Source organism: Oncorhynchus mykiss, chromosome 19 (assembly GCF_013265735.2).
Source record: "Oncorhynchus mykiss isolate Arlee chromosome 19, USDA_OmykA_1.1, whole genome shotgun sequence".
NCBI classification, from domain to species: Eukaryota; Metazoa; Chordata; class Actinopteri; order Salmoniformes; family Salmonidae; genus Oncorhynchus; species Oncorhynchus mykiss.
The window spans coordinates 4,432,593-4,456,499 of NC_048583.1; the positions used below are offsets into that span (position 1 = coordinate 4,432,593).

General features: G+C 42.0%; 3 protein-coding genes across 3 annotated transcripts; all 3 read left to right on the plus strand.

Moving 5' to 3' along the window:
- The first annotated feature begins 3,214 nt into the window (after positions 1 to 3,214).
- On the plus strand, positions 3,215 to 9,414 carry LOC118941534 (ubiquitin carboxyl-terminal hydrolase 37-like). Its single transcript, XM_036955461.1, has 11 exons — positions 3,215 to 3,241; positions 3,847 to 3,917; positions 4,363 to 4,560; positions 4,805 to 4,936; positions 5,559 to 5,691; positions 5,801 to 5,937; positions 6,112 to 6,211; positions 6,346 to 6,425; positions 6,620 to 6,870; positions 7,316 to 7,397; positions 8,436 to 9,414. The coding sequence occupies exons 1-11, from the start codon at positions 3,215 to 3,217 to the stop codon at positions 8,470 to 8,472; spliced, it is 1,248 nt and encodes a 415-aa protein (XP_036811356.1). The 3' UTR covers positions 8,473 to 9,414.
- A 6,495-nt stretch (positions 9,415 to 15,909) lies between these two features.
- On the plus strand, positions 15,910 to 18,485 carry LOC110515142 (ubiquitin carboxyl-terminal hydrolase 37-like). The gene is made up of 5 exons (XM_036955462.1): positions 15,910 to 15,936; positions 16,262 to 16,614; positions 17,057 to 17,254; positions 17,534 to 17,665; positions 18,287 to 18,485. Exons 1-5 carry the CDS (start codon positions 15,910 to 15,912, stop codon positions 18,483 to 18,485), a joined length of 909 nt encoding a protein of 302 aa, XP_036811357.1.
- A 52-nt stretch (positions 18,486 to 18,537) lies between these two features.
- Positions 18,538 to 21,312, plus strand: LOC110514540 (ubiquitin carboxyl-terminal hydrolase 37-like). The gene is made up of 6 exons (XM_036953808.1): positions 18,538 to 18,665; positions 18,884 to 18,983; positions 19,113 to 19,192; positions 19,387 to 19,637; positions 20,083 to 20,164; positions 21,205 to 21,312. Exons 1-6 carry the CDS (start codon positions 18,553 to 18,555, stop codon positions 21,239 to 21,241), a joined length of 663 nt encoding a protein of 220 aa, XP_036809703.1. The 5' UTR covers positions 18,538 to 18,552; the 3' UTR covers positions 21,242 to 21,312.
- The last annotated feature ends 2,595 nt before the right edge of the window (positions 21,313 to 23,907 follow it).

Consider the following 23,907-nt stretch of genomic DNA (forward strand, 5'->3'; position numbering starts at 1 on the left):
CTCGGCAAGTCATTTAAGAACAAATTCTTATTTGCAATGATGTCCTAGGAACAGTGGGTTAACTGCCTTATTCAGGGGCAGAACAACAGATTTTTACCTTGTCAGCTCAGGGATTTCATTCAACAACCTTCCGGTTACTGGCCCAACGCTCTAACCACTAGACTACATGCCGCCCCAACTGGGATGGATCCCGAGGCAAATGTGGCTGACCAGTGAACCTCCAGGTGTTCATCCTTAATACTGTGACCAAGACTGATGCATCCCGAAAAAACATTAAAGACAGAGTTAATGAGTACTTGAGATCACTGAGAAAGTCTTGACATGGCCTGCTCTCCCTTATGTAAGGAATGAAGCATCTTTGCCATGTTTACTATGTACTGTGGGCTATGTTTACTATGTACTGTGGGCTATGTTTACTATGTACTGTGGGCTATGTTTACTATGTACTGTGGGCTATGTTTACTATGTACTGTGGGCTATGTTTACTATGTACTGTGGGCTATGTTTACTATGTACTGTGGGCTATGTTTACCATGTACTGTGGGCTATGTTTACTATGTACTGTGGGCCATGTTTACTATGTACTGTGGGCCATGTTTACTATGTACTGTGGGCTATGTTTACTATGTACTGTGGGCTATGTTTACTATGTACTGTGGGATATGTTTACTATGTACTGTGGGCTATGTTTACTATGTACTGTGGGCCATGTTTACTATGTACTGTGGGCTATGTTTACTATGTACTGTGGGCTATGTTTACTATGTACTGTGGGCTATGTTTACTATGTACTGTGGGCTATGTTTACTTGTCAGACTGCACAGTAGCTTATTAAACGTGTGCATTTTGAAATAGTAAAAAATAAAAGAATAATCAATAACATGTTTCTACCACGGTGTGTTTCTGGTTGATGGCCAATATTAAGTACAGTCAAATGCATTTGTGAATTAAATCACTTTATTGTTTAATTAATTAATGCTCCTTTCTCTTTTATGTGCTGGAGTTATTTTAAGAATAAAGTAGGCTAATGAAGGCAACAAATTGTTGCTTACTGAAACTCTCAATGTCATCCAATTGTTACAATAGGATTTGAAGCAAAAGCCTACCTGCGTATGGTCAACTATTTCAGCACCGTTTTGTGCTGCTCTGAGAAAAGCAAGACAACTTAATAAACATATACATTTTTAAAAAGTCATTCAAAAATATATTTATATTGTACCACTGTAGATGTTGCAGGCAGTCAGAGATGAGTCCTATTGTAAAGTGTAGCCTAAAGGCCTAAATGGGCAAACTTCAATGTATTCAATGCTTAAGTACTATAAAACCAGATTTGCCCAACCCCTACAAATATATGAATGTATTATTATCCCTGCATTATCATTGTATAAAAGCCCATTAGATATTAATTTAGAATCCTCTAAATGTAATTAGATCTACTATTGTAATTTGTTGATCTGAATTGATCTGCAAGTATTTTCATTTTGAGTTTCCGGTACACTCCTTGTTTCTTTTCATGTGTCCAACCAATTATTATTGGGTTATTCACCATGGCAACCAGTGAAATGTATTTCTGAGTTAGGTTGGCTTGTTTTCAGAATTCACGACGAAATGCCTCCAGCTGTCCATCACCACTGTAAATATAAAGAGTGGTTATAGAGGGTGAGCGTGTATGTGTGTGTTTGTGCGAGAGAGAATCGAAACACACACAGTAACGTGTGTAAATGATTTCCGAGAGCAGATCTGTTATCCGACAATTAGTTTCATATTAAAAACGGTTAAATGTTTCTCAAAGATGCTCTCTGGTGGTCAAACTAGCTCTAACGAGCGTTAATGGCAACAATGTCTTGACACTTAAATAATAAATAATGTGCCATAGAATTCTACGGAAGCCCGCAAGTTGTGCTGCAATATGATGCAACTTTTTAAGGAAGAGCCACTGTAGGAGTTGGCAAGACAGCACTAAACAGACCTGGGACTCTAGCTAGTAGGAGTTGACAAGACAGCACTAAACAGACCTGGGACTCTAGCTAGTAGGAGTTGGCAAGACAGCACTAAACAGACCTGAGACTCTAGCTAGTAGGAGTTGACAAGACAGCCCTAAACAGACCTGGGACTCTAGCTAGTAGGAGTTGGCAAGACAGCACTAAACAGACCTGGGACTCTAGCTAGTAGGAGTTGGCAAGACAGCCCTAAACAGACCTGGGACTCTAGCTAGTAGGAGTTGGCAAGACAGCACTAAACAGACCTGGGACTCTAGCTAGTAGGAGTTGGCAAGACAGCACTCAACAGACCTGAGACTCTAGCTAGTAGGAGTTGACAAGACAGCCCTAAACAGACCTGGGACTCTAGCTAGTAGGAGTTGACAAGACAGCACTAAACAGACCTGGGACTCTAGCTAGTAGGAGTTGACAAGACAGCACTAAACAGACCTGGGACTCTAGCTAGTAGGAGTTGGCAAGACAGCACTAAACAGACCTGGGACTATAGCTAGGGTTGGGGTAAGTTTAGGTAAGAAGAATTGTTTAGGGGTTGGAGTGAGGTTAGAAAACAAAATTCATGCCAGCAACCTTGTGTTACGCCTTCCATTCAACACCAACTTATCACCTAGCAAGTGTATTTAACACGCACTGGGCACTGTAAGCTCTGCCCACTGACCATTGAGCTATAATTGAACCAATCACATTCTTTATGTCCTTGAGACAGAGCTGCCCTCAGGGCAAGATTGAATACGGAAAACTGTCCCTAACCAATCTGGATTGTTGTTTGAGGTTTAGGCTAAATCTCTACCACCTGTTCACATTCTTTTAACCAACACTTTGTCCATCTGCTGGTGAATAAGAGAAAAAGCATTTAGCATTTAAATAAACCGATAACCAAACCAAAAACAACGTGGAAGCTATCAAAAAACTATGAAGATGAAGGCACTTAAAATGCCTTCATTGTGGTCCTACGTTTAATGAAACAACATACAAAAAATGAATGTTAAAAGAAACAAGAATACAATGGAGCATATTATCTACAATATTGTATGTATACTGCATAACTTTGCTCTTCAATAAAACATATTTGTTCATTGAACAATATATTTTAAAATGTTATAGATTGGGTTGCCAGGTGGTGGTGTCATACATGACCGATGACATCACAATGGTCTTAAAGCCAATTTGAACAATGGGTTAATGTGGAAATGTATCAGTCTTCATTGGTTATCGACATGGCTTGTTTCTGCTGGTGCAAAAAGGTATGAAATCAGGTCATTTAATCAATGAACAACTACTATAATTCTGGAGTAGTATGTTTCTCTTAAACCTAGTGGGAAGAATAAAAGTAAAATTACATTCTGATTGACGAATACGTAAAAAGTGTACATGAAATGTACATGAAGTTCTGCTATTGCAAATGTCACTCAATGTAACCTGTCTATACTGTGTTATTTGAGGTTTAGGATAGATCCCTATGATTCTCCATTTAGGCCAACCTCTTCCTACTCTTATGACCCCCTCTTCCATTGGCTGGGGATCTGGGAAAAAAGTATTTAGCACTATCACATTTTCTTGTCAACAGAAAAAACGTCAGAAAGCAAATTCAGTTGATGTGGAGCAGAAGACAAGAAAGAAGAAGGAGAAGGGCACTTCATCCCCCTCTCCAATTCCATCTGACCGTTCTGAACGGAATGGCTCCGCTACCTCTGACCCCTCACCCTCTGACAAACTCTCCTCCCTCCATCCACCTCCCTCTCCTGTTAAATGTTCCTCTCGGCCTTGCTCTCCTGTTAAACAACCCTCTGTACCCCGGTCACCTGCCAAAAACCCTTCCCCAGTGAAATCCTCTCCAGTGGTGTCCCAGCCTAGTTCTCCCTCTCCTACCAACCCTCTGGACCGTCATGGAGACACCAGTCAGGAGGGCACAACAGTCAGGTAATCCAAACATAAAGTACAGTGCCATCCTAGAGTCTCTTTGGAGAGTTGGGTTTAGTGCAACCAGACCAGGGCCAGCGTTAATCAACAGTATGAGTGCTAATCTAGGATCAGGTCCTCTCTGTCCATAATAATCTGATTCATTGATCTATCTAAAATGCAAGACTGGTCCTAGATCAGACTCCTACTCTGAGACACTTGATAAACACAGTCCCAGAAAGTTATTTTCCTGAAACTTTTAGCCTCTTCTGTCTACATCTAGTGGATAAAGAGAGTACTAACCTATTGGCCTGGTCTACTTGGTACACTGCATTTATATGGACAGCAGTACATGCATAACTACTAAGCTGTGTTTATAGTACGTACAGTATTTAATAGAGAGACTGTGTAGAGTGATAATATCTCTGTGTTGGAGGCGTTAGACCTGTTTCTCTCCTTCCTCCAGACCTCTGTCCCTTCAGGAACACTCTAGTCCAATGCCCCAGAGACCAGTCTCAGCCACCAGAAGCATGACTCTTCCCAGGGCCAGCTCAGCCACCAGAAGCATGACTCTTCCCAGGACCAGCTCAGCCACCAGAGGGTCAGAAGAGACCCAGGGGGCCAGAGGAGAACGGGGGGAACTGGTCAACATGGAACTTCTTGGGTAAACCACAACACACTGCAAATGCATTGAATATAAGTTCTTTATTGTTTAGAGATCAGTGTCTGATATACTATGGGGATAAGGCTTGAATAATGAATTATGTCAATCTCGGTCTAAAGGACATCCACTTCTTTGTGTTAAATATAATGTATCCCTTATCCCCTGCCATTATCATCACTTTATAGAGATGTGAAGGTTATGATTAATCTCTATGTGTGTACTGATGACTGCTTCTTCTTCACAGGTTGCCTAACATTGGCAACACTTGCTTCCTTAACGCCACCCTGCAGTGCCTCCTGGTCCTGCCGTCCTTCTCAAAGGAAATCCTGCACCAGGAACAACTCTGGAGCTCCTCCCCCTTCTCCAACCTGCTCAGGTAAGGGAAGGCTCAAAAGCAGACACTCACCCCACACAGCCATTAATTGTGGTCATAAATGAAAGAAGGGACACTCTTTTCACGCCACTTCTACAGAAAGGGATTGTCGTAGCAGGTTAGGAGAACACTTTCACTAATCCTAACCCTTTTCCTAACCTTAACCACTTCATATTTTGCTGTGTATTGTATTTATGGTTTATTTTCCAGTTTCTTTTTGTTTTTGGAATCTTCATAACCAAGAGGAACAACAATGACACACTGATTATGATGTAGGCATTTTGTAGGCCAATTTGGAAAGTGTAGAATGACTACATTACCCATAATGCTCATTGACTGAACATTCCACCTTACCGTGAGAAATTTGGTCGTTTTTTAAAATGCTCTAGAATTGAGAGCAGTATCCAAACCAAATATCTTATGAGAATAAACAATACATTTTTGTTGTTTGGCTTCATTGTCCGTCCTCAAAGGTGAAATTGCATCGACTCGAATGAATAATTTCTAATGATGGGGTGCCACTAGATAAAACATATTTGTATATACTCATCTGCCTCTTCAGGCGTAAGCCAGTAGGTTGACACCATCCAGTCGGCTGCTAACTTACTCTCTGTCTCCCCTACAGGTGTCTGTCTGATGTGCACCGTTCAGGTCTACCTGACAGTGTGGCAAACCAGGCCTCAAAAGCAGACCTCATGTGGAAGGTCAAGTACTCCTTGTCGGGATACGATTTGAAGTACCTGGGGGACACGCAACAGGTAACTGAGGCACTACTCTCTTGTGTACGAGTGCTCTTCTTGCAATGGTTCATTTTCTCTTTTTAATTTGCTTTTATCTTGGTGTGTTTCTTTCTCTTCCTCATCATAGGACGCACACGAGTTACTTGTCAATATGCTGTGCCAGCTGAAGGAGGAGGGCATGATTCTGAAGACACTCGGGATGAACTTTACCTGCCCTGTTTCCCAGCTGGAGTTCCAGCTTGTGTCGGTGCGCACATGTACCAGGTAAGAGATCCCATTGGTTGTAGTGTATGTACTGAGAACATGATCTTTCTATATATATATATATATACAGTATATATTAATATTACAAAACACATGGCATAACAGAAACATTGTAGAGACCTGAAACAGAAACAGACTTGATGCATTTTTCTTCTCTTTGTCCTGCTTCTGAAGCTGTGGGCGCGAGTCGTCTACCAGAGAGGACTACAACCACCTCTCATTGGACATCAGCCCTGAGCGCACCTTGCTGAACAGCCTAGCACTCACTTTCAAAGTCAGCACTTAGGGCTCAGCCCTGCATGTAGAGACTAACACCCAGGGCAAGCTGCCCACTGCCTCAGAATACGCTATCTTATCTTATTATTGTAGTGGTATCATTCATTATGTAATGCTTTTGTTTCTAACCAGAGTGAACAGGTTGAATTCACATGTGAGGGCTGTAAAGGCCTCCACGCCTCAAAGGTGGAGCAGTTCCACACACTGCCTCTGTGAGTTGTCCCTTTATAACCTCTCATAGTACTAGCAGTGTTTAATGTCCTGAGCATTTAGGAGTAGTTACCTTCCTGAGCAGGTTGTAGGACTTAGAGGTGAGCACCGCCAAACAAATTTCACTCATCTGTTATTTTGTTGACTGGTTACATTATCTGTCTGTTCATCTCTCTTCCTCTCTCTTTCTGGGCAGTGTGCTGGTTCTGCATCTGAAGAGGTTTGGAGGACCTGGGGGGTTGGAGAAGCTGGAGGCTCCTCTTTTGTTTCCTTCGGAGCTGAGGCTCTCCACCCTCTGTGGGGACATGGTGCCACACCTGCACAGTGCCAGCCCACAGGCCCTCACCAACCAGGCCCCCAGCATCCAGGGGTCCATCCCCCAGACCCTCGCCAGCCAAGTCTCCAGCCCACCTGGAGAGGCCAAAGACAGCGCCCTCTGCTGTTCAGGTAGGTCATGGCACCATAACACTATTCTTGCTCCAACACCACACAAACCACCCACTCCCAAAACGGTCCTGCTGACAGAGAAGCTGGAAGCTGCAATTTAAAATGTTTCTCAGATATCTTTAGTGATGTATGGGAGCTGTTTTAGTCCAGAGCAATTCAGACAAGTGACCACGTTTTCACAGCTCTTGATATGTGTATTTGACCCCTCAGATTCAAAGGAGCAGGAACCAGGGAAAGTTTTGCTGACTGCCTCAGTGGTGAGAAGAGAGAGAGAGATAGAGAGAGTGAAACCAGTGAAAAATAAGTTACGACAGGACACTGAGATAGTTATGAAGAGTACACGATGTAGTAGACCTGTAGTAGACTAGTACTGTAGTAGACTGTAGACAGTGTGGTGGACTGTAGAGGAAATGAGAATCCTATGATCACATGTGTTTTCTTACAGAAGCAGAAGCCAGTACAGTCAGTGAATGGTTACTACCAGCTGACTGGCGTAGTCTCTCATTTGGGAGGCTCCGCAAACTCCGGTAAGTAAATACCATCAAACACACACATGCAGATGCACAATACATATGACATCAGCTGAATTCCAAATCACTCCCTTCTCCTTGGATCTCAATTTGCATGTTCACGTGTGCCTCTGCCGTATACACAAGCATCCCGAAGCTGAGGGAGTGAAAATTATCGAGGGTGAAGGCCAGGGATCATCAACTAGATTCAGCCTCGGGTCCATTTTTTTTCTTAGCCAGATGGGAAGGGGTGTGGAACAAAATTACTAAAATTTGTAGACTGCAAATATACCGTAGGAAGACCAAACAGATATAATATTTGACTAATTTCAAACCTTGCTTACATTTGTGTACAACCACATGTATCTCTTTATTGTGCGTGGGAATACTTTGAAACAGATTTCCAAAATGAAAATCACTTGGAGCTGATTTGCTGGTGTTTTTACAGTCTTTTAACAATTACGTTTTATTTGGACAGAAAACATAGGGGGCCAAATAAAATCACCCTTGGGCCAAATTTGTCCCGCGGGCCGCCATTTGGGGAACCCTGGGGTAGGGGATAATTAGACCCTCCAACAGCCATTTCGGCCAAGCTAGCAAGGCTGCAGGCTTCAGAGTGAAGTGTCATCCCAACAAGCACTGCAATATGTTTAGAGTTTGCTCAATTTAATTCAAAAGAATGGAGAGGCATGCCTAATTATGTGCCACGTGTATCTGTTTATCTCTGATTTCAAAACTTGACACGTATCAGATAAAATACCTCCAAAATGACCTGTTTAACTGTTACAAAACACTCTATTACCCACAATAGCCTGACCATTGACCTCTAGTCTGTCTTCCTTGTTTCACAGGGCACTACATTAGTGACATATTGCATGCCAGTGGAAACTGGTTCTGCTGTAACGACAGCCAGGTGTCAATGTCCAATGTAGCCACTGTGCTGAGGACCAGAGCCCGGAGTGCCTACATGCTCTTCTATATGTTCAGGTAATGTTTACTCTCGCCATCTATATTCTTGTGTTGCTATTTATGTGTACGGTTCCTTTCACCCTACAGGGCAATAGAGCGGGAGGCCCCAGCACACAGGGCCTAACAGGGCCACCAGCATCAGCCCCAGCCTAAACAGGGGCAGCACCTGGACCAGCCTCAAAACCCCCAGCCCAGCCTCAACAAAGGCAGCATCTGGACTAAGAAAATCCCATTTAAGATAATTCTGTTGACCGTTGTAACTCTTTAACTCAGGAAGATTTATGGTCTGGAATTCAGGCCGGTCCTAACAGGAAACGTGACAAAGGGAAGCAGCTGTAATGGAGCCTTCTAACACCCAATCAGGTCTGGAGGAGGAATGTCACAAAGATTCAGAGATGCTATGAGTATCTTTTGAAGTTACTCTCCAGTTGTATCCATCTGAATAAATACAGACATGAAAATGCTGGGCTACGGATGTGACCTTGGTTCTGTGAGTAGAGTAACAGGTCACCAAACAAGCTATGGGACAAGCTCAACCAAGCACAGCTAAAGTATGTGTGTTTTACAGCAGATTTCCTCTTTAATACCAATGAATACACTTAAAGCATTCATCTATTTGCATGATTGAAGGTAAAATCATAAAAAAAAGTGCTTCCACTGTGACTTGATATCAGTTAGCATTTTTCAGTGTTTTCAGTCGTGTGTGTGTGCGTGTGCTCAAATACAGTAACTTCTACTTCTAACCTCAACTCTAATATACGTCTGTACCTGTGTCTTCTCCCTGCACTGATTAATATTTTGGGTCCCAACCCCTAATGTGTCTCTACCTGAATTAATGCTGTCATTGAATGGGCGGTATAGACCTCTGGATCTCTGAACTGGTTTTGACCTTTGCCTGTTTTCTGGACTCCATTCCCGCCTGCCTGACCATTCTGTCTGCCCTGACCTCGAGCCTGCCGCCAGTCTGTACCTCTGGATCTCTGAACTGGTTTTGACCTTTTGCTTGTCCATGACTATTATCTTGCCTTCCCCCTTTGGATTGTTAATAAATATCTTGGGCTCGAACCATCTGCCTCCTGTGTCTGCATCTGGTTCTCCTTGTGCCCCTATTGAAGAAGGTGATTGAATTTAGAACAATAGTGTAGGAATTGCTATTTCTCTTTCCTACACGCACACCCCAAAAATACACAGAATTCTCACAGATCAGATTTGCCCTAACAAAAAATGTTGCTTAGATATTAATTTAGAATCTTCCAGTCCTCTAAATGTAATTATTGGCGGAGTGTCACGTCATTAGCAGAGAGTCAGGCGGCATTGGTCAGAGAGTCATGCGGAGAGTCATGGGGTGGCAGGTATCCTAGAGGTTAGAGCGTTGGACTAGTAACCGAAAGGTTGCAAGATCAAATCGCTGAGCTGACAAGGTAAAATTCTGTTGATCTGCCCCTGAACAAGGCAGTTAACCCACTGTTCCTAGGCTGTCATTGAAAATAAGAATTTGTTCTTAACTGACTTGCCAAGTTCAATATAATAAAAATGATGCATTGACGAGGAATGAGATTGAGTCACAATCCATGCCAGGCACACCTGTGAGGAATTCCATCTCCTGTACTTGATGAAAATACCTGTCTATTTGTGGAAGAATCACCCTGATTAACTCTTTAGTCATATCACAGTTTACCTACTTTATGGTTTTGCCTACACCTAGCGACCTGTAAATTATATGAGAAAAAATATTCCATTTGATTTGGAATGGCAAGCCAGACAAAATGAAAAGGGCCTATTGTCTAACCTCATGTTCATGAATGGCCTTTTCCCCTTTAATCAAATTAAAACCGCACATTTTCAGTTATTTGAAAACAAAATAATCTCCAAAATATCAATATTTTTTAAACATGAACATGAAAATGAGAATGTGAACTCACCTTTGAGAATGATAATGATAAATTACAGCAGTTAATACATTCATTCAATACATTGGAATACAAAAGAAGCCATCCACACATGATGAAATATTAGCAGGAGAATAGACTATTCATAGCCCGGCTAATGTAGGCTGAAAATTCACCCAACTTGCACGACTTTACAATTGATCCCTAGTTTTGGTCTCAAGTAAGCATGGTGTGTGAAGAGCGTTTAAATAAAATAAGCATTGTTTGTGAAAAAAACCCACCAGGAATATATAGACCGAGACCTATGAACACTTAAAAAACGAGAGTCAGGGTTAGTACTTTGTATAAATAATTGGTTATCCTGACCTGGATGACATGACAAAAATCCTAAAGTCTACCAGTATTTTTGAAATGTCTCCAGTAGATTGTCTGTTCCCCCTGAAAGCCCCAATCTGCTCACTTAAATGAATAGACATCCTGGTCATGGTGCTACAGTATGTTCTTACAGCATAATCAAAGTGAGGACATTCGGCGATCTGCTGTATACTTATGGCCTATAGTAACCTGAAAGTCACACCTTTCCAGTACTCTTCTACCTGCCCCAAACTCCACCCATTCTATGGTGCTATATGTTCCAGTGTTAGGACTGTACCCACAAGAGGACTTGAGAAAATGAGCCAGAGCTGAGAGGATCACCAAAACTAAAGTTTTTTTGGTTTCAATGCATTTACTTATTTAATTTTTTTATATAGTCTGTCCATGTGTAGGCATACTGTGTAATACAATTGATACTTGTGTACTAAAAACATGAATGTGTTTTTGCAGAGCAAACAACCATGCAGACAACCATCCATGGAGATCGGTGGACAAAGGGCTGGACAACGGGCCACACCGATAAAACACATGGTTCCCATGAAAGCGGTTGGTTTTGCTACATTCTTAAAACATGTTTCATTATGCAGAATGTGTGTGTTGGAGTCACTTTTAATTCTTAATTGATCTACCATTTCTATCATAGGACACCACAATCGTTGGGGGCGCAGAGCAGTACCATTCTGCTCATCTGATGAAGGTGCAGGTGAATCAGTATCACCCATTATTTGTAGAGACAGATACTTGTATATTTTATTTAACTAGGCAAGTCATTTAAGAACAAATTCTTATTTACAATGATGTCCTAGGAACAGTGGGTTAACTGCCTTGTTCAGGGGCAGAACAACAGATTTTTACTATGTACTGTGGGCTATGTTTACTATGTACTGTGGGCTATGTTTACTATGTACTGTGGGCTATGTTTACTATGTACTGTGGGCCATGTTTACTATGTACTGTGGGCTATGTTTACTATGTACTGTGGGCTATGTTTACTATGTACTGTGGGCCATGTTTACTATGTACTGTGGGCCATGTTTACTATGTACTGTGGGCTATGTTTACTATGTACTGTGGGCTATGTTTACTATGTACTGTGGGCTATGTTTACTATGTACTGTGGGCCATGTTTACTATGTACTGTGGGCTATGTTTACTATGTACTGTGGGCCATGTTTACTATGTACTGTGGGCTATGTTTACTATGTACTGTGGGCTATGTTTACTATGTACTGTGGGCTATGTTTACTATGTACTGTGGGCTATGTTTACTATGTACTGTGGGCTATGTTTACTATGTACTGTGGGCTATGTTTACTATGTACTGTGGGCTATGTTTACTATGTACTGTGGGCTATGTTTACTTTGTACTGTGGGCCATGTTTACTATGTACTGTGGGCTATGTTTACTATGTACTGTGGGCCATGTTTACTATGTACTGTGGGCTATGTTTACTATGTACTGTGGGCTATGTTTACTATGTACTGTGGGCTATGTTTACTATGTACTGTGGGCTATGTTTACTATGTACTGTGGGCTATGTTTACTATGTACTGTGGGCTATGTTTACTATGTACTGTGGGCTATGTTTACTATGTACTGTGGGCTATGTTTACTATGTACTGTGGGCTATGTTTACTTTGTACTGTGGGCTATGTTTACTTGTCAGGCTGCACAGTAGCTTATTAAACGTGTGCATTTTGAAATAGTAAAAAATAAAAGAATAATCAATAACATGTTTCTACCACGGTGTGTTTCTGGTTGATGGCCAATATTAAGTACAGTCAAATGCATTTGTGAATTAAATCACTTTATTGTTTAATTAATTAATGCTCCTTTCTCTTTTATGTGCTGGAGTTATTTTAAGAATAAAGTAGGCTAATGAAGGCAACAAATTGTTGCTTACTGAAACTCCCAATGTCATCCAATTGTTACAATAGGATTTGAAGCAAAAGCCTACCTGCGTATGGTCAACTATTTCAGCACCGTTTTGTGCTGCTCTGAGAAAAGCAAGACAACTTAATAAACATATACATTTTTAAAAAGTCATTCAAAAATATACTGGTATTAACCATGATATCTGACTGTTATTAACCCTGTAGGTACTGGTATTTCTGATGACTGCCTTGCCTGGTTCACCAACTACTTTGCAGACAGAGTTCAGTGTGTCAAATCGGAGGGCATGCTGTCCGGTCCTCTGACAGTCTCTATGGGGTGCCACAGGTTTCAATTCTCGGGCCGACTCTTTTCTCTGTATATATCAATGATGTTGCTCTTGCTGCGGGCGATTCCCTGATCCACCTCTACGCAGACGACACCATTCTATATACTTCCGGCCCGTCCTTGGACACTGTGCTATCTAACCTCCAAACGAGCTTCAATGCCATACAACACTCCTTCCGTGGCCTCCAACTGCTCTTAAACGCTAGTAAAACCAAATGCATGCTTTTCAACCGTTCGCTGCCTGCACCCGCATGCCCGACTAGCATCACCACCCTGGATGATTCCGACCTTGAATATGTGGACATCTATAAGTACCTAGGTGTCTGGCTAGACTGCAAAACCTCCTTCCAGACTCATATCAAACATCTCCAATCAAAAATCAAATCAAGAGTCGGCTTTCTATTTCGCAACAAAGCCTCCTTCACTCACGCCGCCAAACTTACCCTAGTAAAACTGACTATCCTACCGATCCTCGACTTCGGCGATGTCATCTACAAAATTGCTTCCAACACTCTACTCAGCAAACTGTATGCAGTTTATCACAGTGCCATCCGTTTTGTCACTAAAGCACCTTATACCACCCACCACTGCGACTTGTATGCTCTAGTCGGCTGGCCCTCGCTACATATTCGTCGCCAGACCCACTGGCTCCAGGTCATATACAAGTCCATGCTAGGTAAAGCTCCGCCTTATCTCAGTTCACTGGTCACGATGGCAACACCCATCCGTAGCACGCGCTCCAGCAGGTGTATCTCACTGATCATCCCTAAAGCCAACACCTCATTTGGCCACCTTTCGTTCCAGTACTCTGCTGCCTGTGACTGGAACGAATTGCAAAAATCGCTGAAGTTGGAGACTTTTACCTCCCTCACCAACTTCAAACATCTGCTATCTGAGCAGCTAACCGATCGCTGCAGCTGTACATAGTCTATTGGTAAATAGCCACCCATTTTCACCTACCTCATCCCCATATTGTTTTTATTTATTTACTTTTCTGCTCTTTTGCACACCAATATCTCTACCTGTACATGACCATCTGATCATTTATCACTCCAGTGTTAATCTGCAAAATTGTAATTATTCGCCTACCTCCTCATGCCTTTTGCACACAATGTATATAGACTCCCCTTTTTTTCTACTGTGTTATTGACTTGTTAATTGTTAACTCCATGTGTAACTCTGTGTTGTCTGTTCACACTGCTATGCTTTATCTTGGCCAGGTCGCAGTTGCAAATGAGAACTTGTTCTTAACTAGCCTACCTGGTTAAATAAAGGTAAAATAAATACAAAAATAAAATGAGTCCTATTGTAAAGTGTAGCCTATAGGCCAAAATGGGCAAATTTCAATGTATTCAATGCTTAAATACTCTAAAACCAGATTTGCCCAACCCCTACAAATATATGAATTTATTATTATCATTGTATAAAAGCCCATTATATATTAATTTAGAATCCTCTAAATGTAATAAGATCTACTATTGTAATTTGTTGATCTGTATTGTTCTGCAAGTATTTTCATTTTGAGTTTCCGGTAAACTCTTTGTTTCCTTTCATGTGTCCAACCAATTATTAATGGTTTATTCACCATGGCAACCAGTGAAATGTATTTCTGAGTTAGGTTGGCTTGTTTTCAGAATTCACCACGAAATGCCTCCAGCTGTCCATCACCACTGTAAATATAAAGAGTGGTTATAGAGGGTGAGCGTGTATGTGTGTGTTTGTGCGAGAGAGAGTCGAAACACAAACAGTAACGTGTGTAAATGAGTTCCGAGAGCAGATCTGTTATCCAACGATTAGTTTCATATTAAAAACGGTCAAATGTTTCTCAAAGATGCTCTCTGGTGGTCAAACTAGCTCTAACGAGCGTTAATGGCAACAATGTCTGACACTTAAATAATAAATAATGTGACATAGAATTCTACGGCAGCCCGCAAGTTGTGCTGCAATATGATGCAACTTTTTAAGGAAGAGCCACTGTAGGAGTTGGCAAGACTGCACTAAACAGACCTGGGACTCTAGCTAGTAGGAGTTGGCAAGACAGCACTAAACATACCTGGGACTCTAGCTAGTAGGAGTTGGCAAGACAGCACTAAACAGACCTGGGACTCTAGCTAGTAGGAGTTGGCAAGACAGCACTAAACATACCTGGGACTCTAGCTAGTAGGAGTTGGGAAGACAGCACTAAACAGACCTGGGACTCTAGCTAGTAGGAGTTGGCAAGACTGCACTAAACAGACCTGGGACTCTAGCTAGTAGGAGTTGGCAAGACAGCACTAAACATACCTGGGACTCTAGCTAGTAGGAGTTGGCAAGACAGCACTAAACAGACCTGGGACTCTAGCTAGGGTTGGGTTAAGTTTAGGTAAGAAGAATTGTTTAGGGGTTGGAGTGAGGTTAGAAAACAAAATTCATGCCAGCAACCTTGTGTTATGCCTTCCATTCAACACCAATTTATCACCTAGCAAGTGTATTTAACACGCACTGGGCACTGTAACCTCTGCCCACTGACCATTGAGCTTTAATTGAACCAATCACATTCATTATGTCCTTGAGACAGAGCTGCCCTCAGGGCAAGATTGAATACGGAAAACTGTCCCTAACCAATCTGTATTGTTGTTTGAGGTTTAGGCTAAATCTCTACCACCTGTTCACATTCTTTTAAACCAACCCTTTGTCCATCTGCTGGTGAATAAGAGAAAAAGCATTTAGCATTTAAATAAACCAATAACCAAACCAAAAACAACATGGAAGCTATCAAAAAACTATGAAGATGAAGATGAAGGCACTTAAAATGCCTTTATTGTGGTCGTACATATAATGAAACAACATACAAAAAAATGAATGTAAAAAGAAACAAGAATACAATGGAGCATATTATCTACAATATTGTATGTATACTGCATAACTTTGCTCTTTAATAAAACATATTTGTTCATTGAACAATATATTTTAAAATGTTATAGATTGTGTTGCCAGGTGGTGGTGTCATACATGACCGATGACATCACAATGGTCTTAAAGCCAATTTGAACAATGGGTTAATGAGGAAATGTATCAGTCTTCATTGGTTATCGACATGGCTTGTTTCTGCTGGTGCAAAAAGGTATGAAATCAGGTCATTTAATCAATGAACAACTACTATAATTCTGGAGTAGTATTTTTCTCTTTAACCTAGTGGGAAGAATAAAATTAAAATTACATTCTGATTGACGAATACGTAAAAAGTGTACATGAAATGTACATGAATTACGGCTATTGCAAATGTCACTCAATGTAACCTGTCTATACTGTGTTATTTGAGGTTTAGGATAGATACCTATGATTCTCCATTTAGGCCTACCTCTTCCTACTCTTATGACCCCCCTCTTCCATTGGCTGGGGATCTGGGGGGGAAAGTATTTAGCACTATCACATTTTCTTGTCAACAGAAAAAACGTCAGAAAGCAAATTCAGTTGATGTGGAGCAGAAGACAAGAAAGAAGAAGGAGAGGGGCACTTCATCCCCCTCTCCAATTCCATCTGACCGTTCTGAACGGAATGGCTCCGCTACCTCTGACCCCTCACCCTCTGACCAACTCTCCTCCCTCCATCCACCTCCCTCTCCTGTTAAATGTTCCTCTCAGCCTTGCTCTCCTGTTAAACAACCCTCTGTACCCCGGTCACCTGCCAAAAACCCTTCCCCAGTGAAATTCTCTCCAGTGGTGTCCCAGCCTAGTTCTCCCTCTCCTACCAACCCTCTGGACCGTCATGGAGACACCAGTCAGGAGGGCACAACAGTCAGGTAATCCAAACATAAAGTACAGTGCCATCCTAGAGTCTCTTTGGAGAGTTGGGTTTAGTGCTACCAGACCAGGGCCAGTGTTAATCAACAGTATGAGTGCTAATCTAGGATCAGGTCCTCTCTGTCCATAATAATCTGATTCATTGATCTATGATCTAAAATGCAAAACTGGTCCTAGATCAGACTCCTACTCTGAGACACTTGATAAACACAGTCCCAGAAAGTTATTTTCCTGAAACTGTAGTTTTAGCCTCTTCTGTCTACATCTAGTGGATAAAGAGAGTACCAACCTATTGGCCTGGTCTACTTGGTACACTGCATTTATATGAACAGCAGTACTCAGCTGTGTTTATAGTACAGTACAGTATTTAATAGAGAGACTGTGTAGAGTGATAATATCTCTGTGTTGGAGGCGTTAGACCTGTTTCTCTCCTTCCTCCAGATCTCTGTCTCTTCAGGAACACTCTAGTCCAACGCCCCAGAGACCAGTCTCAGCCACCAGAAGCATGACTCTTCCCAGGGCCAGCTCAGCCACCAGAAGCATGACTCTTCCCAGGGCCAGCTCAGCCACCAGAGGGTCAGAAGAGACCCAGGGGGCCAGAGGAGAACGGGGGGAACTGGTCAACATGGAACTTCTTGGGTAAACCACAACACACTGCAAATGCATTGAATATACGTTCTTTATTGTTTAGAGATCAGTGTCTGATATACTATGGGGATAAGGCTTACTATCTAGCATGTCCGTTTTATTAGATATTTATAAACCCATGAATTATGTCAATCTTGGTCTAAAGGACATCCACTTCTTTGTGTTAAATATAATGTATCCCTTATCCCCTGCCATTATCATCACTTTATAGAGATGTGAAGGTTATGATTAATCTCTATGTGTGTACTGATGACTGCTTCTTCTTCACAGGTTGCCTAACATTGGCAACACTTGCTTCCTTAACGCCACCCTGCAGTGCCTCCTGGTCCTGTCGTCCTTCTCAAAGGAAATCCTGCACCAGGAACAACTCTGGAGCTCCTCCCCCTTCTCCAACCTGCTCAGGTAAGGGAAGGCTCAAAAGCAGACACTCACCCCACACAGCCATTAATTGTGGTCATAAATTAAAGAAGGGACACTCTTTTCACGCCACTTCTACAGAAAGGGATTGTCGTAGCAGGTTAAGATAGCACTTTCACTAATCCTAACCCTTTTCCTAACCTTAACCACTTCATATTTTGCTGTGTATTGTATTTATGGTTTATTTTCCAGTTTCTTTTTGTTTTTGGAATCTTCATAACCAAGAGGAACAACAATGACACACTGATTATGATGTAGGCATTTTGTAGGCCAATTTGGAAAGTGTAGAATGACTACATTACCCATAATGCTCATTGACTGAACATTCCACCTTACCGTGGGAAATTTGGTAGATTTTTAAATGCTCTGGAATTGAGAGCAGTATCCAAACCAAATATCTTAGGAGAATAAACAATAAATTTTTGTTGTTTGGCTTCATTGTCCGTCCTCAAAGGTGAAATTGCATCAAATCGAATGAAACATTTCTAATGATGGTGTGCCACTAGATAAAACATATTTGTATATACTCATCTGCCTCTTCAGGCATAAGCCAGTAGGTTGACAACATCCAGTAGGCTGCTAACTTACTCTCTGTCTCCCCTACAGGTGTCTGTCTGATGTGCACCGTTTAGGTCTACCTGGCAGTGTGGCAAACCAGGCCTCAAAAGCAGACCTCATGTGGAAGGTCAAGTACTCCTTGTCGGGATACGATTTGAAGTACCTGGGGGACACGCAACAGGTAACTGAGGCACTACTCTCTTGTGTACGAGTGCTCTTCTTGCAATGGTTCATTTTCTCTTTTTAATTTGCTTTTATCTTGATGTGTTTCTTTCTCTTCCTCATCATAGGATGCACACGAGTTACTCGTCAATATGCTGTGCCAGCTGAAGGAGGAGGGCATGATTCTGAAGACACTCGGGATGAACTATACCTGCCCTGTTTCCCAGCTGGAGTTCCAGCTTGTGTCGGTGCGCAAATGTACCAGGTAAGAGATCCCATTGGTTGTAATGTATCTTCTGAGAACATGATCTTTCTATATATATATATATATATATATATATATATATATATATATATATATATATATATATATATACAGTATATATTAATATTACAAAACACATGGCATAACAGAAACATTGTAGAGACCTGAAACAGAAACAGACTTGATGCATTTTTCTTCTCTTTGTCCTGCTTCTGAAGCTGTGGGCGCGAGTCGTCTACCAGAGAGGACTACAACCACCTCTCATTGGACATCAGCCCTGAGCGCACCTTGCTGAACAGCCTAGCACTCACTTTCAAAGTCAGCACTTAGGGCTCAGCCCTGCATGTAGAGACTAACACCCAGGGCAAGCTGCCCACTGCCTCAGAATACGCTATCTTATTATTGTAGTGGTATCATTCATTATGTAATGCTTTTGTTTCTAACCAGAGTGAACAGGTTGAATTCACATGTGAGGGCTGTAAAGGCCTCCACGCCTCAAAGGTGGAGCAGTTCCACACACTGCCTCTGTGAGTTGTCCCTTTATAACCTCTCATAGTACTAGCAGTGTTTAATGTCCTGAGCCTTTAGGAGTAGTTACCTTCCTGAGCAGGTTGTAGGACTTAGAGGTGAGCACCGCCAAACAAATTTCACTCATCTGTTATTTTGTTGACTGGTTTCATTGTCTGTCTGTTCATCTCTCTTCCTCTCTGTTTCTGGGCAGTGTGCTGGTTCTGCATCTGAAGAGGTTTGGAGGACCTGGGGGGTTGGAGAAGCTGGAGGCTCCTCTTTTGTTTCCTTCGGAGCTGAGGCTCTCCACCCTCTGTGGGGACATGGTGCCACACCTGCACAGTGCCAGCCCACAGGCCCTCACCAACCAGGCCCCCAGCATCCAGGGGTCCATCCCCCAGACCCTCGCCAGCCAAGTCTCCAGCCCACCTGGAGCGGCAAAAGACAGCGCCCTCTGCTGTTCAGGTAGGTCATGGCACCATAACACTATTCTTGCTCCAACACCACACAAACGACCCACTCCCAAAACGGTCCTGCTGACAGAGAAGCTGGAAGCTGCAATTTAAAATGTTTCTCAGATATCTTTAGTGATGTATGGGAGCTGTTTTAGTCCAGAGCAATTCAGACAAGTGACCACGTTTTCACAGCTCCTTATATGTATATTTGACCCCTCAGATTCAAATGAGCAGGAACCAGGGAAAGTGCTGCTGACAGCCTCAGTGGTGAGAAGAGAGAGAGAGATAGAGAGAGTGAAACCAGTGAAAAATAAGTTATGACAGGACACTGAGATAGTTATGAGGAGTACACGATGTAGTAGACCTGTAGTAGACTAGTACTGTAGTAGACTGTAGACAGTGTGGTGGACTGTAGAGGAAATTAGAATTCTATGATCACATGTGTTTTCTTACAGAAGCAGAAGCCAGTACAGTCAGTGAATGGTTACTACCAGCTGACTGGCGTAGTCTCTCATTTGGGAGGCTCCGCAAACTCCGGTAAGTAAATACCATCAAACACACACATGCAGATGCACAATACATATGACATCAGCTGATTTCCAAATCACTCCCTTCTCCTTGGATCTCAATTTGCATGTTCACGTGTGCCTCTGCCGTATACACAAGCATCCCAAAGCTGAGGGAGTGAAAATTATCGAGGGTGAGGGCCAGGGATCATCAACTAGATTCAGCCTCGGGTCCATTTTTTTTCTTAGCCAGATGGGAAGGGGTGTGGAACAAAATTACTAAAATTTGTAGACTGCAAATATACCATAGAAAGGCCAAACAGATATAATATTTGACTCATTTCAAACCTTGCTTACATTTGTGTACAACCACATACATCTCTTTATTGTGCGTGGGAATACTTTGAAACAGATTTCCAAAATGAAAATCACTTGGAGCTGATTTGCTGGTGTTTTTACAGTCTTTTAACAATTACGTTTTATTTTGTCAGAAAACATAGGGGCCAAATAAAATCACCCTTGGGCCAAATTTGTCCCGCGGGCCGCCATTTGGGGAACCCTGGTGTAGGGGATAATTAGACCCTCCAACAGCCATTTCGGCCAAGCTAGCAAGGCTGCAGGCTTCAGAGTGAAGTGTCATCCCAACAAGCACTGCAATATGTTTAGAGTTTGCTCAATTTAATTCAAAAGAATGGAGAGGCATGCCTAATTATGTGCCACGTGTATCTGTTTATCTCTGATTTCAAAACTTGACACATGTAACAGATAAAATTACCTCCCAAATGAACTGTTTAACTGTTACAAAACACTCCATTACCCACAATAGCCTGACCTTTGACCTCTAGTTTGTCTTCCTTGTTTCACAGGGCACTACATTAGTGACATATTGCATGCCAGTGGAAACTGGTTCTGCTGTAACGACAGCCAGGTGTCAATGTCCAATGTAGCCACTGTGCTGAGGACCAGAGCCCGGAGTGCCTACATGCTCTTCTATATGTTCAGGTACTGTTTACTCTCACCATCTATATTCTTGTGTTACTATTTATGTGTACGGTTCCTTTCACCCTACAGGGCAATAGAGCGGGAGGCCCCAGCACACAGGGCCTAACAGGGCCACCAGCATCAGCCCCAGCCTAAACAGGGGCAGCACCTGGACCAGCCTCAAAACCCCCAGCCCAGCCTCAACGAAGGCAGCATCTGGACTAAGAAAATCCCATTTAAGATGATTCTGTTGACCGTTGTAACTCTTTAACACAGGAAGATTTATGGTCTGGGATTCAGGCCGGTCCTAACAGGAAACGTGACAAAGGGAAGCAGCTGTAATGGAGCCTTCTAACACCCAATCAGGTCTGGAGGAGGAATGTCACATAAAGATTCAGAGATACTATGAGTATATTTTGAAGTTTCTCTCCAGTTGTATCCATATGAATAAATACAGACATGAAAATGCTGGGCTACGGATGTGACCTTGGTTCTGTGAGTAGAGTAACGGGTCACCAAACAACCTATGGGAACTCCTTCCCTTTATCGTGATGTGATTGAGATGCTTAATATCAACAATGTTTACAATGACGCCACACCCTTACTGTACCATTGTGACCTGTCACTATTAAAGGCTGTGTGACGTGACATACTGTCTTTTCTTATCTCACGTACACTCCCTTACGTATTTATTTGGACAGTGAAGCTACAACTTTTCATTTGGCTCTATACGCCAGCGTTTTGGATTGGAGATCAAATGTTTCATATGTGGTGATTGTACAGAATGTCACCTTTAATTTAATGAATGGTAAATAATGTTGAGTGAGAAAGTTACAGAGGATCATACCCCTATGACATGCTAACCTCTCACCATTACCATTAATAGGGGAGGTTAGCATTTTATATCATACCCCCAAGACATGATAACCTCTCACCATTACCAATAATAGTGGAGGTTAGCATTTTATATCATACCCCCAAGACATGCTAACCTCTCACCATTACCAATAATAGTGGAGGTTAGCATTTTATATCATACCCCTAAGACATGCTAACCTTTCACCATTACCAATAATAGGGGAGGTTATCATTTGGGGGGTATGATATTTATACCTCTGTAACTTCCTCACTCATCATTATTCACAATTAATTCATGATTGTCTTTAATCATGGAATTCTATTCTTATTTACAATAAAAGTGACTCCAAAGTTACACAATACATTATTTACCATTAATTTCTATTACATTTCCATTTTAGTCATTTAGCAGACTTACAATTAGAGCATTCATGTTTAACATACAGTGCCTTCAGAAAGTGGGACCAGGTTGGACTACAGCAGAAATGTTGTTGTGTTACAGACTAAATTTAAAATACAGTAAATATATTTTTATATTTATACAAAATACCCCATAGTTTTAGAAATGTTTGCAAATGTATTGAAAATGAAATATAATATAGATTTTACATAAGTATTCACACCTCTAAGTCAATACTTTGTAGAAGCACATTTGGCAGTGATAACAGCTGTGAGTATTTCCTGGTAAATCTCTAGGAGCTTTCCACACCTGGATTGTGGAACGTGACCATTATTATTTTCAAAATTCTTTAAGTTTGTCAAATTGGTTGTTGATCATTGCTAGACAACCATTTTCAGGTCTTGCCATAGATTTTCAAGTAGATTTAAGTCAAAACTGTAACTTGGCCACTCAGGAACATTGACTGTCTTCTTGGAAAGCAACTCCAGTGTATATTTGGTCTTCTGTTTTAGGTTATTGTCCTGCTGAAAGGTTTATTAATCTCCCAGGGTCTGGTAGAAAGCAGACTGAACCAGGGTTTCCTCTAGGTATTTGTCTGTTTAGCTCCACTCAGTTTATTTTTCTTCTGAAAAACACCCCAGTCCTTAACGATTACAAACATACCTTCACATACTGTATGATAGTGAAACTCTTTATCAGTCAACCACAGTGGATTAGAAACACTGGCCACCACGTGACTCCCACCAGCCTTAGTGTGATAATATACTACATGATATGACTCCCACCAGCCTTGATAATATAATACATGATATGACTCCACCAGCCTTAGTTTGATAATATGATACATGATATGACTCTATATCATATTACATACATACATACCTACATGAACTATTATACAACTCTACAGCTCTACTCTATTCCACAGGAGGAGAGAAAGCATCACACAGATCCTTAGATACAGGGACAGAGTCAAAGGTGGCCCTCTGGTGGACGGAGTACTAACTACAGGTACAACTGTAGTGTTGGTGACAGAGACCAGGGTGGATGTAGTACTAACTACAGGTACAGCTGTAGTGTTGGTGACAGAGACCTGGGTGGATGTAGTGCTAACTACAGGTACAGCTGTAGTGTTGGTGACAGAGACCTGGGTGGATGTAGTACTAACTACAGGTACTGCTGTAGTGTTGGTGACAGAGACCTGGGTGGATGTAGTACTAACTACAGGTACAGCTGTAGTGTTGGTGACAGAGACCTGGGTGGATGTAGTACTAACTACAGGTACAGCTGTAGTGTTGGTGACAGAGACCTGGGTGGATGTAGTACTAACTACAGGTACAGCTGTAGTGTTGGTGACAGAGACCTGGGTGGATGTAGTACTAACTACAGGTACAGCTGTAGTGTTGGTGACTGAGACCTGGGTGGATGTAGTACTAACTACAGGTACAGCTGTAGTGTTGGTGACTGAGACCTGGGTGGATGTAATACTAACTAGTAAAATACAAGATCCCACAACTGAAGGTGGGAAAAGGGGC

Coding starts and splice junctions, on each gene's coding strand:
- LOC118941534 (XM_036955461.1), top strand. CDS start 3,215: ATGGCTTGTTTCTGCTGGTGCAAAAAG. Junction 3,918..4,362: donor CAGGAGGGCACAACAGTCAG/GTAATCCAAACA, acceptor TCCTTCCTCCAG/ACCTCTGTCCCTTCAGGAAC. Junction 6,871..7,315: donor CAGCGCCCTCTGCTGTTCAG/GTAGGTCATGGC, acceptor GTTTTCTTACAG/AAGCAGAAGCCAGTACAGTC.
- LOC110515142 (XM_036955462.1), top strand. CDS start 15,910: ATGGCTTGTTTCTGCTGGTGCAAAAAG. Junction 15,937..16,261: donor GTTTCTGCTGGTGCAAAAAG/GTATGAAATCAG, acceptor TCTTGTCAACAG/AAAAAACGTCAGAAAGCAAA. Junction 16,615..17,056: donor CAGGAGGGCACAACAGTCAG/GTAATCCAAACA, acceptor TCCTTCCTCCAG/ATCTCTGTCTCTTCAGGAAC.
- LOC110514540 (XM_036953808.1), top strand. CDS start 18,553: ATGCTGTGCCAGCTGAAGGAGGAGGGCATGATTCTGAAGACACTCGGG. Junction 19,193..19,386: donor CAGTTCCACACACTGCCTCT/GTGAGTTGTCCC, acceptor GTTTCTGGGCAG/TGTGCTGGTTCTGCATCTGA. Junction 20,165..21,204: donor GGGAGGCTCCGCAAACTCCG/GTAAGTAAATAC, acceptor TTCACCCTACAG/GGCAATAGAGCGGGAGGCCC.